Below are 21499 nucleotides of genomic sequence, written 5' to 3'. Positions count from 1 at the left end.
TTCATTCAGACGTGTTATTAGTGTAAAATTTTCTCTAATTATAGGCATAAATATTTTTCGCATGACATGATTTTACCATGCCGACAAATAGGTTTCGAGTCTTAAAAAGTTTGAGCTCTTATTAACTAATAATTGATTGATGCCGCACATATTAGCTAGCTAATCCCATTCTATTCACCCATGTCACTTTATAGAATTTTCTCTCATTATAGATAATTTTTTCATGTTACGTACTTTTTAAGTTTTACAAAAAATTGATATATTCTTGAGTGGGTATCATATAATTGTAATTTTTATCAAATCGAAAATTAAACTATATTTTAGATACATGGAATTAACCCTAACCTTTAATTAACTTATTGAATGTGTGGCACAAAAGGCCCAAATTGAGGCCCCTATCCTTAAATTAATCCTCTTAGCTATTATACATTCAAAGCCCAATAATGGGCCCATTAAGTAAATACACAATTCTTTATTTTCATTCATTTTCATTCATTTTCCTGCGTTACTTTTCTGGGCAAGGAAAGGAAATAATTAATTCCCTGAAAAAAGTTAAGGAATTTTTGGATCAATCTGAGATTTTCTGTTTCTTTTTCTTTGCAGAAATAAACTTTCCCGGCTGATTCTCACACTAAAAAAAAAATTTCAAACTTCAAATTTCATTCTCTTATTTTATTTCATATTTTGGGAAATTTAGAACGATAAGCGAAAATGAATATATTTAGATTAGCAGGGGACATGACCCATTTGTTTAGTGTTCTTGTTTTGCTTCTTAAGATCCACACAATCAAGTCTTGTGCTGGTACGTTCATTTTCCAAATATTTACTTTGCTTTTTGTTTCTGGGCTTAGTTCATTTTATGTTGTACTTTTTTCCCAGTAATTTACTGCTTAATATAAAAGAATCGAATATTTAGGTTAAATTGTGTGTGGGTTTTTGCTAGTTTATTGAATACTCAAATTGGAGCCATGTAAAATGTGGAAACTTTAGCTTAATAGAAAATGTGACCCCTTTTTTTTTTTTTTTTAATTTATGGAATATAAATTCTTGTATTTTGTGAATTTGTTTTTAGTAATTTGAATTTGTATGTATGTTCATTGGAAGTTTAGAAGCAAGGAGGTCTGATCATTAGGACTTTATGTGATGCATCTATCTTGAGTTAAAATGTAGTTAGATGTTGGATTTAGTGTCACTGTTGGCATCTTATTTTGCTGATTTCCTTTCTATTTGTACCGATAAACCTTTAGAGGTTTTGAAATTAGCAACTGATTATTTTTTGTGTGAGAGTTTTTATGGAAATCAATAAGCTAATTACATTTTGTAGGATCATACAGTCGGGTTAGTGGTTTTTATGTCATGCTGGCCTATGGTTTTGAGATGAACATCATGAAATCTGTATATGATGAGGGTATTCAACTATAAACATAGCCGAGGTAGCAATTTGTTTCATATCATGCTATTGGAAGTTTTTTTGGGGTGGCAGTGTCGACTAAATTTATATTCTTTTGATCAAGTTGATTATTTCCAGTTGCACAACTAGCTTGTTGGAAGTATTTTCTTTCTTTGCTCCTGTCCTTTTCACTTTCAAATTTTATGGGTGGTGTGATGATGGGAAGATTCATGGGTGGCTAAAGCCATCTTACTCACTAGAAGTTGAGGCTGTTATTTTTAGAAGTTAGAGATGCTATATCAATTGAGGATGCAGTGAGCAAAAGCTTGCTAATAATAAGTGACTGTACACATGCGTGGGTTCTATCACATGTTGATGGAGTATTTGGTGCTCTTTCTTCACAAATTACATATGTATAGATAATTGTATAACATCTCGACGTTGATTACTGTTACGAGGGGAAAAAAAACACAGCATGTAATGAAACTCAAAAAGTAGGAATCCTAGATCCTTGTATTCATTCATAGGCATTTTACAACATTTTATTTAACTTGAGCAAGATTCCATTTTGGGCCTGGTCTTTTCCTGTTCGTTCCCTAGTTTATATACCTCCACTGTGCCATTGTGTATTTGTGTTCGACATTCAGTTCTGTCTCACAATCCCCGTCATGTCTTATGAGTGATTTTCTGGCTCTAAATAACTATGATATTTTTGTGCAGGCATTTCACTGAAGACTCAGGAACTCTATGCTATTGTCTTTGCTACTCGTTACTTGGACATATTCACTAATCATATCTCGCCTTATAACACAATCATGAAGTTAATATTCCTGGGCAGCTCTTTCTCAATTGTATGGTACATGCGGTATCACAAAATAGTTCGTAGATCTTATGATAAGGACCAGGATACATTTCGACATTACATCCTTATACTGCCTTGCCTGATTCTTGCCCTTCTTATAAACGAGAAGTTCACCTTCAAAGAGGTATCGACATCCTTTTGTTTGTTGGAATATGATAACTGTATGTTCATATTAATTACTGGTTAACTTAGAAGCTCTGTAAACTGTTGATCTGTTTTATATTAATTATTCATTATTATCCTTCTGGTTATATTTTTATATATTGATTATTGTCTTAAAAAAATTTTTTGAGCAGGTCATGTGGACATTTTCCTTGTATTTGGAAGCTGTTGCGATACTTCCTCAGCTTGTATTGTTGCAAAGGACTAGAAATATTGACAACTTGACTGGACAATATGTGTTTCTTCTTGGGTAACCACTGTATTCTTTAAAAATCCTAATCAGTTGCAAGTTTTCTATTTTATTACCTTGCATGAAGGACCCTTATTTCCTGGCTCAGTTCCCTATAATGTTGCCTCCTTCCTGAGGAAACAAAAGAGAGAAAGTCTCTAAATAGAGTTGACATCATATTGCCGCTTGGTTGCCACTGATTTCTTTTTGATGAAAAGTTGATATAATTATATGTTGGACCAAAGTTGTCTATTTTCAGATGTGATTAACTGCAGTTGAATTTTGCGAGTATGACTGTTTTTGTATAACTTTTGTTATGTGCTTTCATGTCGTTTTTAGTCTTTTACACTGTGTTCTATCTTTGTTTGCTATTATCCTAAGTTAGGAGACAAGGTGCCATTAGGAGCAATGTGACCTCAAAGTTCATATCCCTTTAGCCTTCAGTTCTACCTTTTCTTCCCTTTCTTTATGTAGTTTTTGGGAGTTGGGGGTCACAGCGATGTAGTCGGTACATGTGACTTGAAAGATGCCTAAAAACTTCAAGAGCATAGTGTTGTATAAATCCGTTGGAGAAATTTTTTTGGTACATTGATGCCAACTTACAACAACCCTTGTCACTACAACCGTGGCTTTGTTGGCTTATGTATGCACTCTCTTTGTCTTTATAGGTCACCAACTTCCTAATGTCTAATTCTTGGTTATGGACTAATATAGTTCCTTGTTATTGCAGTGCATACAGAGCATTGTACATAGTGAACTGGATTTATCGGTACTTTACTGAAGACCACTTTGTCCACTGGATAAGTATGTACTCTTCTCTGTCTCCCTTCATCTTTTACTCCAAGTCGGTAGCCATGGGTGTATGACGAGTGTGTCAATATATCTACCCCAACACATTTGTTATATACTATGCTATATGTGTTATTTCTAACACCTTGTTTACATGATTGCTGCCTTTCAGCTTGGATTTGCGGTCTTGTCCAGACATTGCTTTATGCTGATTTCTTCTACTATTACTTCCAGAGGTAACCCCCTTTCTCACGCTCTGGAAAGCACTTCATACCTATGTGAATGATTGCAACTTATTTGATTATTATGCCTGCAGCTGGAAGAACAACATGAAGCTCCAATTACCAGCTTGAGATTTTAATGGTGCAAGTTTTGTAGTAGCATACATAGACTTACATCATATGGGTTCAAATTTATCAGTATTTCAATTAATTTTAATTTCACTATGTTATATTGTAATATTATGTAAAACGAATCATAAAAGCAAGTGAAAAGACATAAGTTTTTCCACCTATTAGAACTTTTTGAAAATTGATGTGAAGCTCGAAATGACCGTCACAAGTAAGCATATTAAACGTGTGAAGAGAAGACCATATTTTTCCACATAACTAAATCTTTTTACACCATAGGAACTTTCATCGTCATCAAGTTGGACATAGATGGAACTCACGTAAAAATAATTTTTCATATAAAACCTAAAAACTAGAAATTGAACTGTAATAATTCTCAATTGACGCGGTCAGTAGTAATGAGCTTATCTTTAAAGTTTGGGTTATTTTTCTCAATTATAGATTAGTATTTTGTTCATCGTAAATTTTACAAACAAAATTTAATACATGACATGTATTTGATTTAATTTATTTTATTTTATGAAACTTTTATTATTATTCATTATTTGTTTTAGTCAATAATGAAATTTGGTGTTATTATTCATTTACCGAATACATTAAATATTACCTTTATATATTTCACTCCCTCTTACTATATCTCAATGGAGAAATTGAAGGTGGTAATGTCCATTTTCCACAAAACTAAAATTTTCCACACGACAGAAACTTTCTTGGTCAAACAAGTTGGATTTGGCTTCTCCAATAACTTAATAATCTGTACTAAAATTTTCCACACAATAGAATACGAACTCGTTCTCGTAAATATTTTGAAAAATAAAAAAAATTAATATTATGAGTCAACGAATTATCAATTTAATTAAAAAAAGTTGAAAGATACATTTTTTAAAAATTTTATGAAATTATATATTAATATAATTATAAAATTATAGTTTTAACTTTATAAAATTTATTATTTATCTTTGATCCTGAAGAGAGACAAATTAAGATACCTATTCTTGGGGCATAACGACAAGTAGGATTATGATTGCACATTTTCTAAGTCTTCATTTTCGTTAATTAGGAAAGCTGATGGGCATCTCCACTAAATTTCCACCCACAAGAATATACGTATTGATTTGTTTTTCTCAATTTCCATAAGGGGGGCTATATAAGCTCAAAGTTGACGCAGAAGTCAATAGCCAACATTTAAAAATTAATGCAATGAATTATGTGACTGTTGATATATGTAATGATATTTTCCTAACAATTTCCTCCAACTACTTCGTAGATGGTGCTATATTACATCACAATGGGTGACCAAATGTATATAATTTAGATTTTAAAGCAAATATCATATTTTCCATAAAACCAAAATTTTCTACATGATGGCTTTTTGGCTATTAGTTAAGAGGGTTTTTTAATAACCCAATTTAATTAAATCAAGAAATTTTATAATAATAGAGATGAAAAACTAAAATTTCAAAATCAAAACCTAAAACGTGCAAGAATAAAAGCAATATGAAGACTTAAAATTTCCATTAATAAAACCAAAATCAAAGAAGTAAAATTTCCATGAATAAAACCAAAAATGAAGACCTAAATTTTCCATTAATAAAGCCAAGTCAAGATTAAGTTTGTATAAGTGTAAGAAGGGTATAAATGAAACTCACAAGAAAACCACATGAAGAATTTTATAACCCCAACTGCATGATTTTATGTCCACCTCTCACTTTTCATATTTTTTTGGCCATTCATTTTTCAAGATTAACATTAACATTCTTGTGGTCCGTTCATCCTTTCCTAACGAATTTCCACCAACAGTTTTTGCAATAAGGAATTTTCGTAAATAAGAAGTCTAGATTGATCCAATTTTTGAGGAATTAATTAATTATATATTATTTTTATATTGTAGTGAATTAGTGGGATGCAGTATGTTCTGCTTGTATATAAATAATAAGCCTTTAGATTATATACATATAGAAGTTAATAAAAAGTAACATATAGCTGAGAGAGAAGTGAAAACAGAGAGATGATGATGATGGAGTGGAAATGGTTAAGGTTTATTAGGATGGCAGTAATGTTGTTGGTGTTAGAAGGATGCAGATGGTGTACTACTAATGCTTGTTTGGAGCATGAGAGAATCGCTCTCTTGCATCTCAAGCCTTTCTTCAATTATCATAATCAATTGCAAAGTTGGGTTGAGGTGAAGGGTTCAGATTGCTGTAAATGGGAAAGAGTTGAGTGTAACACCACCACTAGGAGACTCATTCAACTCTCCCTTAATTATACAAAATGGGAAGACAGTATGCGATACAACACGGATTATAGGAATCTCAATGCCTGGTATCTCAATACCTCTATGTTTCTTCCCTTTGAGGAATTGAAGAGTCTTTATTTGTCGGGGAATGGCATAAGTGGTAACCTTGAAAATGAAGGTCGTGCCTCTAGTTTTTCCTTAATTACATCTTTTATTATTCCACTACTCTCACCATCGTTAATTTGCAATTACTTATATTTTATTTTAGTTTATGGAAGAAAAGTCACTAACTTGTATATAGTTAAAAGAATATTTCTATAGGCTTTGGAAAACTATCATCCACATTGAGTAATTTGGAGATCCTTGACTTAAGTGAAAACTACTTGAATGACAGCATTTTGTTATCTTTAAGTGAGCTTTCATCTCTCCGGTATTTAGATCTATCAATCAACAAATTTGAAGGATCAAGTCATCTAAGAGGTAAATTAAGTTTGGTCTGATGTTAGTTTTTATTTGTATAGTGGAGTTTGAGGATGGTCTTCTAGGCTTGGTACCAAGTTTTCCATTCTTTTTATTCGTTGTAATTCCACTTTTGCTTTAGTAAAATTTTCATATAGCGAAGAAAGAAGAAAACAATTAACAAGTAATTATATATACATATATATATATATATCAGGTTTTCAATTGCTTTCAAGACTCAATAACTTGGAAACTCTTGATTTAAGTGGAATTCTTTGAAGAATACCATTCATTCCATATGAGAAATATTTCATCCTTGAAGACTTTAAGATTGAGCGCTAATCGGTTGAAAGGAAGGCTGGATCATATTCACGGTAGACTGATTTTGCTGTTTCTTTTAACTTTAAAAATCAATGTATGTTCAAGTTTGATTTTATCATACGATGAATATATATAGCTAATCAATATTTGGGATTGAATTTCAGGATTGAATAATTTGACAAACTTGAAGTACTTGGATTTAAGTGACAACAACATTGAAAGCATCTCAAACAAAGGTATAAGTATTTGTGCATAACTTTCTTGACCGACTCTTATTTCAAAAGACAATGACAAACTTCAAATGTATTTTCTTTAGTGAATTTTTATTGCAAAATGGAGTATTGTTATTTATTTATGTTTTGTAGTAACTAATAATATAATATATAAATCAGGTTTTCAGTGGCTCATTAAATTGGAAATTATTGATATAAGTTGGATTTGTTTGAAGAATAGCATTCTTTAAAATAAATTCATGTTGAAGGAAAAGTTGTTGCAATATGTCATATCATGAATATATATAAGTAATCAATATTTGGGATTGAATTTCAAAATTGAATAAATTAAGAAGGAAGGTATCTCAAACAAAGTATTTATATATTGAATCAATTAGTTTTACTTGTAAAATGTAGTTATCAATTCATGGGAAAGCTTCTAAATTGGCTCTTCCTTCTCAAACAATCATTTTTCCTAACTATTTATATCTTGAATGATATTAACTATACTCATTATTTTCTTCCAATCATAGATGGAACACAATTAAGCCTAACAAACTTTCTTGACCGACTCTTATTCCAAAAGGCAATGACAAACTTCAAATGTATTTTCTTTAGTGAATTTTATTGCAAAAATGGAGTATTATTATTTATTTATGTTTTGTAGTAACTAATTATATAATATATAAATCAGGTTTTCAATGGCTCATTAGATTGGAGATTATTGATATAAGTTGGAATTATTTGAAGAATAGCATTAAATTCATGTTGAAGGAAAAGCTGTTGCAATTAATAAGTCATTTGCTTTTATCATATCATGAATATATATAAGTAATCAATATTTGGGATTGAGTAATTAAAGTAGGAAGGTATCTCAAACAAAGTATTTATATATTGAATCAATTAAGTTTTACTTGTAAAATGTAGTTATCAATTCATGGGAAAGCTTGTAAACTGGCTCTTCCTTCTCAAACAATCATTTTTCCTAACTATTTATATCTTGAATGATATTAACTATACTCATTATTTTCTTCCAATGATAGATGGAACACTACTGAGGTTAACAAACTTGGAGGAACTTGACTTGAGTGATAATCTCTTTCGGAACAACACAATTTCCTTTCTTCAAGGGCTTTCAAGCCTAAAGTCTTTGACTTTGTACTACAACCATTTGCAAGGTTCATTAGATACTAAAGGTACTAAAGCTATAACTTTGTTTTTCTTGATAATTCTTTCTAGAACCTTTTAAAATTAATTGTTTCAATTTTGAACATTCACATTTCACGTTTGAGGATTTTCATCTTCATTCCAAGTTTTAGATTTACTTTTTTTTCATTTTATTTCATTAAAATATTAAGTAGAAATTAAAATTATTAACATAATGATTTTTAAATTGGACGAGGATATGTATAGGATTGAGTAATTTAACGAATTTGAAGAAACTCGATTTAAGTTGGAATCAAATTGAAAGCTTTCAATCCTTAAAAGGTATGCATTTATATTTAACCAATTACCTAAATTCTTACATATAATTAAATTTTATGCCAATTCATTTCAGTGATGAAATTATATAAATCTTTTGTAGATGGTGGTAGAAAATTGGAGTTGACCCACTTGGAAGAGCTTAATTTAGATGGAAATCTCTTCAATACTAGTGCATTTGCATCCCTTAACAAGCTTTCAAATTTGAAATCGTTGAGCATAAGGGTCAATGAATTGAAAGGATCAATAGATATGAAAGGTAAAAATATTAGTTTTTTAACAAGAATATAATAATGTTTTAAGAGAATATAATGGAGTTGATTAATTTGTTGTTTTTGTTTTCCTAGATTTGGAAGCATTTATCAAATTAAGGGAACTAGATATGAGCTATAATGAATTGAGAGATTTTGTGATCCACCAAGGTATCATTTAATTAAATTTCCTTTTCTTTTTAATTTAGAAATTTAGTTTTGATCTCGGATATTATAATAACAGATTATTGTCATAAATATTAATAAAGTTATATCATATCATACTTGAAAGTAAAATATGGGTTTGGTGAAACATTTTCTAAACCCTCCATTATAATGTGTTTCGACTTTGGTTTGAAACTAAAATTCTTTAAATTTTTCATAATTTTAAATATTAATATTTATAATTATTTTGTTTGTATAACTATATTTTTAAATAATTTATTGAATTTTATGAGATAAAAATAATTACAACAATAAAAATGATATTATAAGTAAAAATACATATATTTATGGGAAAATATGTAATATAACTATATTTTAATTTCATATATTTTAATACATATTAGAGTTAAATAAATGGAATTTTTGGCCAAAAATAAATAAATGTCAATTTTGAATAATATAAAAAAACTTCAATTTTATGAAATTTAAACATACATTTTGAGGTGCTTAAACTTCTTTTTTTTAACTTTTATATATTTCAAAATGCACATGTTGTTAATTTTTGGTTAAAAAATGTGATAGGTCTATGTACTCTTTACAAATTTGTAATTTAATTCTTGTATTTTATTTTCGAATTTGATCCCTCTATTTTTAAATTTTAAAATCCAAGTTCAATTGTTAACATTGTTATTTTTAAAAAAATAATTTATTGGTGTTGACATTTTAAAATAAAAGAACTTGGTAGCGATGTAACTAAAAGATGACGTAATGAACATAGATTTAATAAAATAATTTCAACAGTATAAATAGTTAGACTTGAATTTTGAAAAAAAATTGTAAAGAGAAAAATATGCTCATTAGATTTAAATAAAAATAATATTTTTTAGTTTAAAATTTTCTATTTTATAATAGAACCATTGATTTAAATAAATGAGATTTTGAAGAATTTCCAAAAAAAAAAAAAACTATGTAGGTGAAATTTAAATAGAGAATTTGATAAGTGAAAGTCTCTTTCGAATTCATAAATTTTAAAATTCGAAGCATGTATTTTGACAATTTTGATTTAATATGGTGAATTTAATCAAAAATTATTTATTAGATTGTAAAATATTTCTTAACATTTATAATTGAGTACAAAGTAAATTAAGTTTAAGGAAAATATTGGGTACTATTAATGAAATTCTTTTCTTTTATCAAATTTTTTTAAAAAATCTGGTTTTTTAAAAATCGGGTGGTACTATTAATGAAATTCTAAACTTCATAAGTAGGATTGAGATAATAACGAATTTCTTATATGGTATAGTAAAATATTAAAAAGAAACATTTAATTAAAATTTCACTTGTAGAGTTAAAAACTCTATTACCAGTACCAAATACTAACATTAAGGTTAAATGCTAAATTGATTTCAAACATATTTGAGTTTTTAAAACAATATGCTCATATATTTAAATCTAGATGACAATCTCTTCAATACTAGTGTATTTGCATCCCTTAACAAGCTTTCAAATTTGAAATCTTTGAGCATAAATTTCAATCAAATTGAAAGCTTTCAATCCTTTAAAGGTATGCATTTATATTTAACCAATTACCTAAATTCTTACATATAATTAAATTTTATGCCAATTCATTTCAGTGATGAAATTATATAAATCTTTTGTAGATGGTGGTAGAATATTGGAGTTGACCCACTTGGAAGAGCTTAATTTAGATGACAATCTCTTCAATACTAGTGTATTTGCATCCCTTAACAAGCTTTCAAATTTGAAATCTTTGAGCCTATGGGGCAATGAATTGAAAGGATCAATAGATATGAAAGGTAAAAATATTAGTTTTTTTAACAAGAATATAATAATGTTATATGGTATAGTAACAAATATCTTATATGGTATAGTAACAATTCTAAACTTCATAAGTAGGATTGAGATAATAACAAATATCTTATATGGTATAGTAAAATATTAAAAATAAATATTTAAAAGAAATAGGTTAGTGGCCATTTTTAACTTCACTTGTAGAGTTAAAAACTCCATTACCGATACAAATACTAACATTAAGGTTAAATGTTAAATTGATTTCAAACATATTTGAGATTTTAAAAGAATATGCTCATCTATTTAAATCTAGATCAAATTATTTTGAAATTATATTTTATCTTAGAATGCTAAAAAGGATTAGTTTATTAATTAATAAAATGAATGAATAGTTATGTTAAGATTTGGACATTCTCTATTAAACTTTTATCTTATTCATGAAAACAAATATTTATATATTTCTTTCACTTACAGAAAATAAGGGATTGAGAAATTTGAAAGTTCTTTATCTTCATCAGTTTTCACCGATGGAAGCATTCCATTACAAAATTTTGTGGAGGCTTTCTCATCAGTTAAAACCTTTTATCTACAATACCATTATCTGAACATGATTTTCTTTTCCAAAACAGATTACGTTTGATTAACATCTAATACCTCTTCTCATCCTTTAGAATTAAATGTGTCGAGCAATGTGGAGGAATTATATCTTGACCATTCTACTCTCAACACCAACATTTTGCAAGGCATTGGAGTACTCAGTTCTCTTAAAACTCTGTCGTTATATGATTGTGGACTTATCGGTCCCTTACCTAATCATGGTAAATAAATTTATGGGTCAAATTGACTTCTTTATGAGCCTTTTGGGATATAATATCTCCTATTACATTTAATAGGATCAAATTTAATTAAAATTTCTTCAATGAATTTATAAATTTTTCAGGATGGTGTGATCTAAGGAACCTTGAAGTGTTGGATGTGAGTGGGAATGCACTTGAGGATGCTTCCTCATTGTTTGATAACTTGACATCTCTTCGTGAGTTAGATATTTCAGAAACCATTTTCAAATTCCGTTGTCATTCGCACCATTTGCAAACCTTTCAAACCTCAAAGCCCTCTTGAGTAATGAAAACAAGATGGTAACGGAACCTTCCTTTTATACCTCAATCCCAAAGTTCCAATTGGAAGTCATTAGTTTGCCAAAGTGCATAACATCTCAACAGCTCAGTTGTAAGCTTCCTACCTTCCTTTACTACCAATATGACTTGAGATATGTGGATCTTTCTCATAACAATTTCAGTGAACAGTCCCAACTTGGTTGTTAGAAAACAACACAAAGTTAGAAATTCTCATCTTGAAGGGTAATTCATTTACGGTCCTCTCTCATTACCGTCGACTCCTAACTCTAAAGTGTCTTTAATTGACATATCCCAAAACAAATTGCAAGGTCGATTCCAGCCAACTTTGTGTTCACCTTTTCCACATTTGAGCCTATTGTTCTTATCCAAGAATGCCTTGAAGGTGATATCCCTCCTTGTTTGAGTGGCATGAAGGATTTATCGATTTTAGATTTATCAAACAATCAATTGTGCGGAAGAGTACCGAAGAGTTAATCACAAAAACTCGTTGACCATTTTGAGACTATCAAACAACAACCTCGGTGGACATGTGCTTCTGTGATTCTCAATGCAAATGGGTCATCAAAATTATATTTGGATGGAAATAATTTTTACGGGAGATGGCAAATGTTGATGTCTCTATTTCGAGTTTCCAACTTCACTAAGGAAATCAATCTCGAAATAACAAGTTTTATGGAAACCTCCCAAGATGGATGGGGAATGTGTCATTTTGGAGAGATTAGCTTTGTCCCAAAATGGTTTCGAGGGTTCTATTCAATGGAATTTTGCAATTTGGATCGCTTGGAATTTTGGATCTCTCTGAAAATAATTTATTTGGCTCTATACCGTCACCTTTAATACCCTAAACATAAAGCATGTCCACCTGCGGGAGTAGACTAAGTGGCCCACTACCAATCGCTTTCTATAATATCTCTTCACTTTGGTTACGTTAGATCTTAGAGGAAACAATTTGGTGGTAGTATTCCAAAATGGATTGGCACACTTTCTTCATTGAGTATTCTTATCTTGAAAGATAATCATTTTCATGGTGAAGTTCCAGTTCAGTTATGCAAGTTGGATTCTTTAAGCATCATAGATCTTTCTCAAAATATGTTTTCTGGTATCATCCCTTCTTGTTTGGGAAATTTAACCCTTCCAATGGAAACAAATAAGACTCTAACTAATGGGAGAACTATTCCAAGTTTAACAGGGGACGGATTCATGAAAACATTGGTAGATTATTCCAATCCTTCCAGCTACATAGAAGAAGTAATAGAGTTCACAACAAAGAGTAGGTTCTTATCGTACGAGGGAAACATCCTTACATATATGACCGGGATTGATTTATCTTGCAACAACTTAACTGGTCATATCCCACCAGAATTAGGGAACTTAAGTGAAATCTATTCTTTAAACTTGTCGCACAATAAGTTGACAGGAGTTATACCCTCATCATTCGCAAAACTTCATCAAATTGAGAGTTTGGACCTTTCTTACAACAATTTGAGTGGTGAAATCCCCAATCAGTTGGTAGAGTTGAACTCTTTGGAGGTTTTCAGCGTGGCATACAACAACTTGTCAGGTAGTATTCCTGAAAAAGCTCAATTTGGGACCTTTATTGAAAACAGTTATGAGGGAAATCCTTTTCTTTGTGGAGCTATATTGCATAAAAGTTGTTCCAAAACCGATTCGCCATCAACGATATCAGCTGTATCAGAAGATAAAGGAGAAGATGGTTTGATAGGTACTTATGATTTTTGTGTGAGCTTTTTGGTTTCTTTTGTAGTTGCTTTGTTGACAATTTTTGTTGTCCTCTACATAAATCCATACTGGCGAAGAGCTTGGTTTTCTCTCGTTGGGAAATGCATCACCACCTGTCGCTACTCAAATGTGGGCAAGTTTCTTACTTATCACATTTTCAAGCGATATGTTTAGCTACTCAAATTGTGATTTGATTTCCACACCTAAATGTTTAATTATGCTAAGTTGAGCGATAATGAATATTTTGTTCATTTTTGCATTTTGAATAAAAGCTCTTTTATCTTACGATTTTATCATTTTCAACCATCTATTTCTTTTTTCTTCTATGAAATTTATTATGTATATGCAATATCTCTTTAAATTAAATTAAAGTGACTACCAAGCGTTTACTAGTGCATCTTGAAAAGAAAATCTAATGTAAAATTAAACCAAAAATACTAGAAAATTGAATCTAAAACTGGAATATTTTAAAACCTCACAAACAATGCAAGTCTACATTCCTCTTTTCCTCTCAAGTCATTTTGTATCATGTTATATTTTACATAATTATTCGTATGATCAATTTTTAAAAATTTGATATATTGATATCATGTTCATATTATGCTTTAATTCACAATGTATTTTGTATAATGTGTTATAACAATTCAATTACAAAAAAAGAAATTATCTTATTTTTTGTACCGTATTATACATTTACATGTTAATAATTAGTTGTACATAAATTTTGGCATGTTAGTATATTTGAGTCGTTATAATTTTATTATTTGTAATATGACATGTTTTAATTACCTTTAATATTGTGTCATGATAATTATAACTCGATTGGCGGGTATCAAATAATTTTGTAATAAAAATAGTATTTTATTCTTTTACCAAATCTTTATCAACTTTATATTCTCACCAACAAAACATACATTCAAAGTTTCAAATAAGTTCCACACCCAATTTTTTACTGCAATACTCAAGAATATTCTCATCATCAGAAATTTGAAATATTCCACTCTAATTAACATTATGATTCTGTAAACAACAAAAAAGTGTGATCCTTTTTTAAAGCTCTTTTTTTTCTTTAATGAAATGGGATTGGTAAAAAATCCGCACGTGCCGTGTGTGAAGAAGGTCAAAATTATAGTTGATCCTACAAAATCAAAATTAATTCAGGTATCTATATATTCTGAAGACTGGACAGACCTTAGAAGCTCCTTCAAATTTGCAAGAACTTGTCGAGGTCCTAAACTCTTTACACCGATGAAATTCAAAAATTACTCTATATCCTGCAATCGCGGTAAAGATTAGACAATCGTTTCAGAACGAATAACATAACAAGCAAAAGGCGATCAAAATACTGTGATCTCGATAATGTTCTTTGCAGAAAAGGAACATTAACTTAACCTTAAAACATCAGTGAAGGCTCATCAGATTTGCTTAGCAACCTTACATACACATGTAAAAAGCTTTGCGTTTGGATGTAAGGTGTGACTATCATCACAGTCTTTCCTAATTAGCTGACAACCCTATATCTAACTATTGGGAATTATCCATATTTATGGAAAATCAAAGATATGGGTATCAAATAATAGAAAGTCAAAGATATGGGTATCAAATATTGGAAAGTCAAAGATATGGGTATCAAATATTAGAAAGTCAAAGATATGGATATCGAGATATTGGCATAATAAAATCTGAGATATTTGCAATATATGGTCCCTAATTGTAAAGTGACTTTGCAAGTTGATCCCTGAACCTCAACTATAAATAATCATGACCATCTCTCATTCTGTATCTCAAACTTGCCATTCTCTACTTAAGGCATTGTTTTCTCTCTCTCTTTGTAAATTCTCACTTGTATTTTGGAGTGAAATATATTTGGTAGTGCACGAGGACGTAGGCAAAATTCTTTGAACCTCGTTAAATTCTTGTGTTCTTTATTGTATTATTCGCATGAATTGTGTGTGTGATTGTAGTGATTTATTGTGCTATTAAATTATGATTGAGGGATATTCGGCTAGGAAAGACACGGTACTTAGCGATCCTTGTGATCCACCTCTTTTCTGGAATTGAACTTAGTGTGATTTTTTAGTACAATAATTTTACTCTTTTACACGCTTCCGCACAACAATTGGTATCAGAGCTACATTCGTACTTGGGGAATACGATCGTTCACAGTACTGTTCACGTACTGTAGTTGGGATTGAGGAGAAAAAATGGAAAAGGCATCGTCATCAATAAAGACTACTGTGACCAATGCGAAATTTGAAGTAGAGAAATTTGATGGTACCAATAATTTTGATATGTGGCAATGTGAGATCCTGGATGTCTTATGTCAGCAAGAGCTGGATATAGCCCTTGAAGAAAAACCTGAGAAGATGGATGACAAGGAGTGGGCCAAGATCAATAGACAGGCATGTGGAAAAATTCGCCTATGTTTGGCCAAATAGCAGAAGTACTCTGTCATGAGGGAGACATCAGCGAAGAAGTTGTGGGATACACTGGAAGAAAAGTTTCTAACAAAAAGTCTTGAAAATAGGCTTTATATGAAAAAAAACTTTATCGATTCACGTATGCACCCGGTATGCCGATGAATGACCATGTGAACTCATTCAATAAAATTTTAGCAGACTTGCTAAATTTGGATGAGAAATTTGAAGATGAAGACAAGGCATTCTTGTTGTTGAATTCTCTTCGATGAATATGATCATCTTACCACCACATTGCTTCATGGGAAGGATACAATCACATTTGATGCGATCAGTAGTCGTTGTATAGATCCGAGACTCGAAAGAAAGATAAAAAGATCACGAGATACAACTACGAAGTCTTAACGAAGAAGAGGTCGTTCACATGACAACAAATCTGTAGAAGGAGTAAGTCCAAAGGGAGACACGCCAAAGATGAATGTGCTTTTTGTCGTGAGAAAGGGCATTGGAAAAAGAATTGTCCTAAGTTACAAAGGGTAAAGCTATTTCGATGCATGTGTAGCGAGCATGATGAGGAGTCGGACTTTAGCTTGGTTGGCATGGCAATGGCATGTCATACGATGAGTGGATTTTGGATTCGGGATGTACATACCATATGTGTCCTAATAAGGACCGGTTTTCTAGTCTTAAAGAACTAGAAGGTGGAGTTGTTTTATGGGCAATGATAGCGCTTGTAAGACAATGGGAGTAGGTACAATCCAATTGAAGAATCACGACGGCTCAATTCAAGTCTTGACAGATGTTCGCTACATACCTAGCTTGAAGAAAAATCTTATCTCATTAGGGGTCCTAGAATCTAAAGGGCTCACAATCACTTTGAGAGATGGATTACTAAAGGTAGTAGCTGGGGTATTGACGGTGATGAAAGGCACAAGAAGGAATAATCTGTATTATTTAAATGGAAGTATAGTTATTGGATCAACATCAACAGCTTCTACGAAAGATGCAGATTCAGAGGCTACCAGGTTATGGCATATGCGATTGGGACATGCTGGTGAAAAAGCTTTGCAGAGTTTGGCGAAGCAAGGCTTGTTGAAAGGTGCAAATTCTTGCAAATTGGAATTCTGTGAACATTGTGTTCTGGGCAAGCAGACGAGGATAAAATTTGGTTCAGCAATTCACAATACAAAAGAAATTCTGGACTACGTTCATAGTGATGTGTGGGGACCTACTAAAGTGGCTTCTTTGGGAGGTATGCACTATTTTGTTACTTTTGTTGATGATTATTCAAGAAAAGTATGGGTGTATCTAATGAAAAGGAAAAATAAAGTTTTGGATGTATTTCTGAAATGGAAGAAGATGGTGGAGACCCAGACTGGTCGAAAAGTCAAACGACTTCGATCAGACAATGGTATTGAGTACAAGAATGATCTGTATGTCACGATGAAGGTATTGTACGACACTTCACTGTTCGAGATACACCACAACAGAATGGGGTGGCAGAACGTATGAATCGGACTATACTGAAGAAAGTTCGATGTATGTTGTCCAATGCTGGATTGGGCAAATAATTTTGGGCTGAGGCAGTTACATATGCGTGCCATCTAATTAATCGGTTGCCATCAGCTGCAATAAATGGAAAAACTCCTATGGAGAGGTGGGCTGGTAAACCTGCTACTGATTATGATTCTTTACATGATTTTGGTTCCACTGCATATTATCATGTAAAAGAATCTAAGTTAGACCCAAGAGCAAAGAAAGCATTATTCATGGGTATAACTGGTGGAGTAAAAGGATACCGTCTCTGGTGTCCTGATACAAGGAAAATAATTTTCAGTAGAGATGTGACTTTTGATGAATCAACCATGATGAAGAACAATGATTCACAAAAGGATACACAACCAATGGCACTTTGCAACAGGTGGAGCTTGAAAAGGTTAATGATGATCCAGCTAATATTGAAGGAACAAATGATGAAGAAGTTTCGACCCAAGAACTTCTACAGCAACATGATTCAATTGCATATAGAAGGCCAAGAAGAGAGATCCGTATGCCTGCTCGCTTTGATGATATGGTGGCCTATGCACTTCCAATTACAGATGATGATGTTCCTTCTACTTACATAGAAGCAAGAAGTAACTCTGATGGTGTAAAGTGGAAGCAAGCTATGAATGAAGAAATGCAGTCTCTTCATAAAAATAGGACTTGGGAGTTGGTGACACTACCTAAAGGAAAGAAGGCAATTGGATGCAAATGGGTATATGCAAAGAAGGAAGGATTTCCTGATAAAAATGAAGTTCGATACAAGGCTAGATTGGTAGCAAAGGGTTACGCTCAGAAAGAAAGAATAGACTACAATGAAGTATTTTCTCCAGTTGTGAAGCATTCGTCTATTCGGATTTTGCTAGCCTTGGTTACGCAATATGATCTTGAACTAGTTCAGCTCGATGTGAAGACCACATTTTTACACGGTGATTTGGAAGAGGAAATCTATATGACTCAGCCAGATGGATTCAAGGTTGCTGATAAAGAAAATTGGGTTTGCAAACTAACAAAGTTGCTTTATGGATTGAAACAATCTCCGAGGCAGTGGTACAAGCGATTTGATCAGTTCATGAAAGGGCAAAGGTATACAAGAAGTAAATTTGATCATTGCGTGTATTTTCAGAAGCTACAAGAAGGATTTTTCGTATACTTGCTCTTATATGTTGATGATATGTTGATAGCATTTAAGAGTAAAGTTGACATTGAGAGATTGAAGACTCAACTCAACCTTGAGTTTGAGATGAAAGATCTAGGTGAAGCTAAGAAGATCCTTGGCATGGAAATATGTAGGGATAGAGCTCATGGCAGAGTTAGTTTGTCTCAGAAGCAATATTTAAAGAAGATACTACAGAAGTTTGGCATGAACGAGCAGACTAAAGCTGTAAGTACTTCGTTGGCTTCTCATTTCAAGCTTTCTGCACAACTATCTCCTTCGACAAATACGGAAAAAGAATACATGTTACAAGTTCCGTATTCTAATGAAGTAGGTAGCTTGATGTATGCAATGGTGTGTACAAGACCCGACATTTCACAGGCAGTTAGTATAGTGAGCAGGTATATGCATAATCCTGGAAAAGGACATTGGCAAGCTGTGAAATGGATTCTACGGTATATTCATAAGACCATGGATATTGGATTATTGTTCAAGCAGGATACTATACTTGGTAAATGTGTTGTTGGGTACGTTGATTCTGATTATGCCGGTGATTTGGACAAACGAAGATCAACCACTGGTTATGTGTTTACTCTTCTTTGGAGGACCAATAAGTTGGAAGTCTACATGCAGTCTCTGATTGCGTTGTCAACCACGTAAGTGAATACATGGTAATGTGAGGTAAAGGAAGCTATTTGGTTACAAGGTATGGTTAAAACCTTGGGATTGGTTCAGGAGCATATTAATGTGTATTGTGATAGTCAAAGTGCTATTCATTTAGCAAAGAATCAAGTCTATCATGCACGTTCAAAGCATATCGACGTACGTTTCCATTTTGTGCGGAAAATTATTGATGAGGGGAAAATTCACCTTCAGAAGATTAAGACTGCAGATAATCCCGCAGATATGATGACCAAGGTGGTAACAACAATCAAGTTCGAACATTGTTTGAACTTGATCAATATTCTGCATGTTTAACAGTTGAAGAAGGCACTATCAAGTGTTGTTGACAAAGGCAGAGAGAATTGTGTGAAGATAAGATTACTCGAATCAAATCTTTAAGGTGGAGATTATTGGGAATTATCCATATTTATGGAAAATCAAATATATGGGTATCAAATAATAGAAAGTCAAAAATATGGGTATCAAATATTGGAAAGTCAAAGATATGGGTATCGAGATATTGGCATAATAAAATCTGAGATATTTGCAATATATGGTCCCTAATTGTAAAGTGACCTTGCAAGTTGATCCCTGAACCTCAATTATAAATAAGCATGACCATCTCTCATTCTGTATCTCAAACTTGCCATTCTCTACTTAAGGCATTGTTTTCTCTCTCTCTCTTTGTAAATTCTCACTTGTATTTTGGAGTGAAATATATTTGGTAGTGCCCGAGGGCGTAGGCAAAATTTTTGAACCTCGTTAAATTCTTGTGTTCTTTATTGTATTATTCTGCATGAATTGTGTGTGTGATTGTAGTGATTTATTGTGCTATTAAATTACGATTGAGGGATATTCTGGCTAGGAAAGACCTGGTACTTAAGCGATCTTTGTGATCCACCTCTCTTTCCTGGGAATTGAACTTAGTGTGATTTTTTAGTACAATAATTTTACTCTTTTACACGCTTCCGCACAACACTAACATTTATCAGGGCTAAGCAAATTAACATACATGATGTAAAGGAATTTGACTATAATATCCAACAGAAAACTTAATAAAAGATAATCAACAAAGAAAGTTAGAAGGCAATGCAGACTTCTTACAATGATGCAAGTGGATCAAAAGAAAGCACTTCTATAAGGAATTTGCATTCAAGGCATTGTAAACAGAAAAAAAAAAAAAGATAAAACTTTTTGGAAAGTATTTTCAAAGAGGAGACAAAAACAGGGTAGAAAAAATGTTTGGTCCTTCCTTTTTCTATTTACAATTTTATGGTGCATTCTCTACTGTGGTGAAAAAGCCTTTTTGAATTATTAAAAGTGTTTTTACACTGCAGAAGTGTTTTTCCACTCCAGAAGTGATGAAGAACACATAGCTTTTGTAGTCAAAAACCTACTGCTTTTGGCTTTTGTCATTTGGAAGTGAAAATTGTCAAAATACTCTTATTTTCATTAACTATTTAAAAGGTAAATAAAAATTAGATTAATTTATATTTTATATTTTATTATATTAAATTGTTTAAATCTTATTTATTATTATATTTAATTTTTTTCAAAATATTTTATATATAATCAATTTTACAAATAATTTATATTAATTACTTAAAAGGTATTTAAAAGTTATATTTCATGTATCATTATATTAAATTATTTAAATATCATATAATTTGACTAATTTTTTACTTTCTACTATCATGTCTAAAAAAGACATTTTACCTTTCAACCGCGTCTTTTGACAGCAATGAACAACACTAAAAATTAACAAACACACTTTTCCGCACCACATTTCAACAGCACTTTTTTCTAAAAGCACTTTTGAACTAGTCTATCATGCATCAACTCTTCATTTTTCTTTAACTACCCATGTCCGAATTCGAACATGGATATGGAGATATGACCAAGTCACAGTGACATAGTTTTTAGTTATGGGGAATGAGATTCGAGTGCTGGACCTCCTTTTAGATGCATGGTGGGAATTCACACACTTTTCAAATTTGTTGATAATCCTTCACCTAATCTACCGGTGAAGTTTATAGATAGTCTCAAGTGTCTATCACAAGAACCTGGATATTGTAAATCCAATATCTTCCAAACAATTCAACCATGATATTAATGATGATGGAAG

General features: G+C 31.7%; 3 protein-coding genes across 10 annotated transcripts in view; all 3 read left to right on the top strand.

Moving 5' to 3' along the window:
- The first annotated feature begins 491 nt into the window (after nucleotides 1-491).
- LOC105796528 (ER lumen protein-retaining receptor) lies at nucleotides 492-3946 on the top strand. The gene is made up of 6 exons (XM_012626267.2): nucleotides 492-802; nucleotides 2111-2376; nucleotides 2549-2664; nucleotides 3374-3447; nucleotides 3605-3668; nucleotides 3749-3946. The coding sequence occupies exons 1-6, from the start codon at nucleotides 712-714 to the stop codon at nucleotides 3783-3785; spliced, it is 648 nt and encodes a 215-aa protein (XP_012481721.1). The 5' UTR covers nucleotides 492-711; the 3' UTR covers nucleotides 3786-3946.
- A 1552-nt stretch (nucleotides 3947-5498) lies between these two features.
- Nucleotides 5499-21499, top strand: part of LOC105796523 (receptor like protein 21) — a 74755-nt gene continuing 58754 nt past the window's right edge. For 2 of the 8 annotated variants that reach the window (XM_052627949.1, XM_052627946.1), the window contains exons 1-7: nucleotides 6751-6851; nucleotides 6963-7034; nucleotides 8054-8206; nucleotides 8424-8498; nucleotides 8596-8751; nucleotides 8840-8914; nucleotides 10570-10725. In XM_052627949.1, coding sequence (XP_052483909.1) covers nucleotides 6776-6851; nucleotides 6963-7034; nucleotides 8054-8206; nucleotides 8424-8498; nucleotides 8596-8751; nucleotides 8840-8914; nucleotides 10570-10725 — 763 coding nt within the window. In that variant the 5' untranslated portion in view covers nucleotides 6751-6775. Of the gene's footprint in view, nucleotides 6197-6339; nucleotides 6499-6750; nucleotides 6852-6962; nucleotides 7035-8053; nucleotides 8207-8423; nucleotides 8499-8595; nucleotides 8752-8839; nucleotides 8915-10569; nucleotides 10726-21499 lie in introns of those variants that run through there. The other 6 variants (XM_052627947.1, XM_052627948.1, XM_052627950.1 and 3 more) reach the window with 6 other exon arrangements.
- LOC128039708 (receptor-like protein 56) lies at nucleotides 12793-13881 on the top strand. The gene is made up of 2 exons (XM_052627955.1): nucleotides 12793-13579; nucleotides 13674-13881. Exons 1-2 carry the CDS (start codon nucleotides 12946-12948, stop codon nucleotides 13823-13825), a joined length of 786 nt encoding a protein of 261 aa, XP_052483915.1. The 5' UTR covers nucleotides 12793-12945; the 3' UTR covers nucleotides 13826-13881.

Source organism: Gossypium raimondii, chromosome 3 (assembly GCF_025698545.1).
Source record: "Gossypium raimondii isolate GPD5lz chromosome 3, ASM2569854v1, whole genome shotgun sequence".
Taxonomy (NCBI): Eukaryota; Viridiplantae; Streptophyta; class Magnoliopsida; order Malvales; family Malvaceae; genus Gossypium; species Gossypium raimondii.
This window is presented reverse-complemented; position numbering and strand designations above follow the sequence as displayed.

What these genes read in the sequence shown, in the direction of transcription:
- LOC105796528 (XM_012626267.2), top strand. Translation starts at nt 712, where the DNA reads ATGAATATATTTAGATTAGCAGGGGACATGACCCATTTGTTTAGTGTT. An exon ending in CAATATGTGTTTCTTCTTGG is followed by an intron (nt 2,665 to 3,373) that starts GTAACCACTGTA and finishes TTGTTATTGCAG; the next exon opens with TGCATACAGAGCATTGTACA. An exon ending in TTCTACTATTACTTCCAGAG is followed by an intron (nt 3,669 to 3,748) that starts GTAACCCCCTTT and finishes TTATGCCTGCAG; the next exon opens with CTGGAAGAACAACATGAAGC.
- LOC128039708 (XM_052627955.1), top strand. Translation starts at nt 12,946, where the DNA reads ATGTTTTCTGGTATCATCCCTTCTTGTTTGGGAAATTTAACCCTTCCA. An exon ending in AGGAGAAGATGGTTTGATAG is followed by an intron (nt 13,580 to 13,673) that starts GTACTTATGATT and finishes ATACTGGCGAAG; the next exon opens with AGCTTGGTTTTCTCTCGTTG.